The following is a 1,051-nucleotide window of genomic DNA, read 5'->3' on the forward strand; positions in this document are numbered from 1 at the left end:
GTGCGGCAGGACCTGGCCATGACGGGCGAGGTGTCCCTCACAGGCAAGATCCTGCCGGTGGGCGGCATCAAGGAGAAGACAATCGCGGTGAGTGTTCCCACCTGGGGGTGCTGGGTGACAAGATTGGGAGGGGTGGTGTCCCGGGCGCCCCACCCAGTTCCTGCAGCCCCGTGTGCCCTGGAGGGGCCCACGAGGGGGTTAGGGACCCCAGGGCCTCCCCTTGCACTGTAGACTGGAGTGTTCGTGGGGCCAATGCTTCCCGGCCCTGGAGCTGCCCCGTGCTTGGTGTCCAACACACACTGTCCTGAAAGAGGGGCCTGCTCGGGAGGCCGAGGCCGCAGGATTGGGCTACTCGCAGCAGCGTAAGAAAGGCAGGGGCTCTGTGGGTGTCAGACAGCTCGGGGCGCAGCGGGCTGGGCAGAGGGTCCTGCCAGTCAGACACCAGGTACGGGTGCTGGTCCCAGCGGGCGTGGGGTGCGCTTTGCACCCCTTCGCACCGAGGCCTGTGGATTCGCAGTGGGCAGGCCTCAGTTTCCCCACCTGGAAGCCACAGCCAGCCCTGGCTGAGCAAGCCTTGCCGCCCCTAGGCCAAGCGCGCCGGCGTGACCTGCGTTGTGCTCCCGGAGGAGAACAAGAAGGACTTCCACGACCTGGCGGCCTTTATCACCCAGGGCCTGGAGGTGCACTTCGTGGGGCACTACTCCCAGGTCTTTGACATCGCCTTCCCTGTCCCCGAGCCACACGCGGAGGCCGTGGCTGTGGAGCGGTGACGGCCCCGCACCCGACCCCCGAATCGCGGCGCTGCCCTGTGATCATGAGTAAAGCATTTTCGGTACCGGGTGGCCGCTGCCCGTGTCTGCACCCAGGGGTCGGGGGGAGCGGCGGGGACAGAAGCAGCCAGGCCACGCGATTCCCGCAGAGGTTTATTGTGCACAGGGGAGGGGCTCAGTCCTTCTTGGCCGCTGCTTTCCTCATGGCGGCCAGCACGTTGCTCAGCTCCTCGCGCTTCCTCTTGGCTCGGATGTGCGTCCCCACCTGCGCAGAGCAGGGC

At 67.0% G+C, this 1,051-nt stretch overlaps 2 protein-coding genes across 2 annotated transcripts in view; one reads left to right on the forward strand and one right to left on the reverse strand.

Moving 5' to 3' along the window:
• Positions 1-914, forward strand: part of Lonp1 (lon peptidase 1, mitochondrial) — a 15,949-nt gene extending 15,035 nt beyond the window's left edge. Inside the window, 2 exon segments of the mRNA XM_033759604.1 lie at positions 1-87; positions 588-914. The exon segment at positions 1-87 is cut by the window's left edge and continues 109 nt beyond it. Of these exon segments, the coding sequence (XP_033615495.1) occupies positions 1-87; positions 588-770 (270 nt within the window). The 3' untranslated portion in view covers positions 771-914.
• The window catches only part of Rpl36 (ribosomal protein L36), a 1,193-nt gene continuing 1,052 nt past the window's right edge, over positions 911-1,051 (reverse strand). Inside the window, exon 3 of the mRNA XM_019209069.2 lies at positions 911-1,042. Coding sequence (XP_019064614.1) covers positions 946-1,042 — 97 coding nt within the window. The 3' untranslated portion in view covers positions 911-945. The remainder of the gene's footprint in view (positions 1,043-1,051) is intronic.

This window comes from Fukomys damarensis, unplaced genomic scaffold, assembly GCF_012274545.1.
Source record: "Fukomys damarensis isolate Sample0158 unplaced genomic scaffold, DMR_v1.0_HiC HiC_scaffold_37, whole genome shotgun sequence".
Taxonomy (NCBI): domain Eukaryota; kingdom Metazoa; phylum Chordata; class Mammalia; order Rodentia; family Bathyergidae; genus Fukomys; species Fukomys damarensis.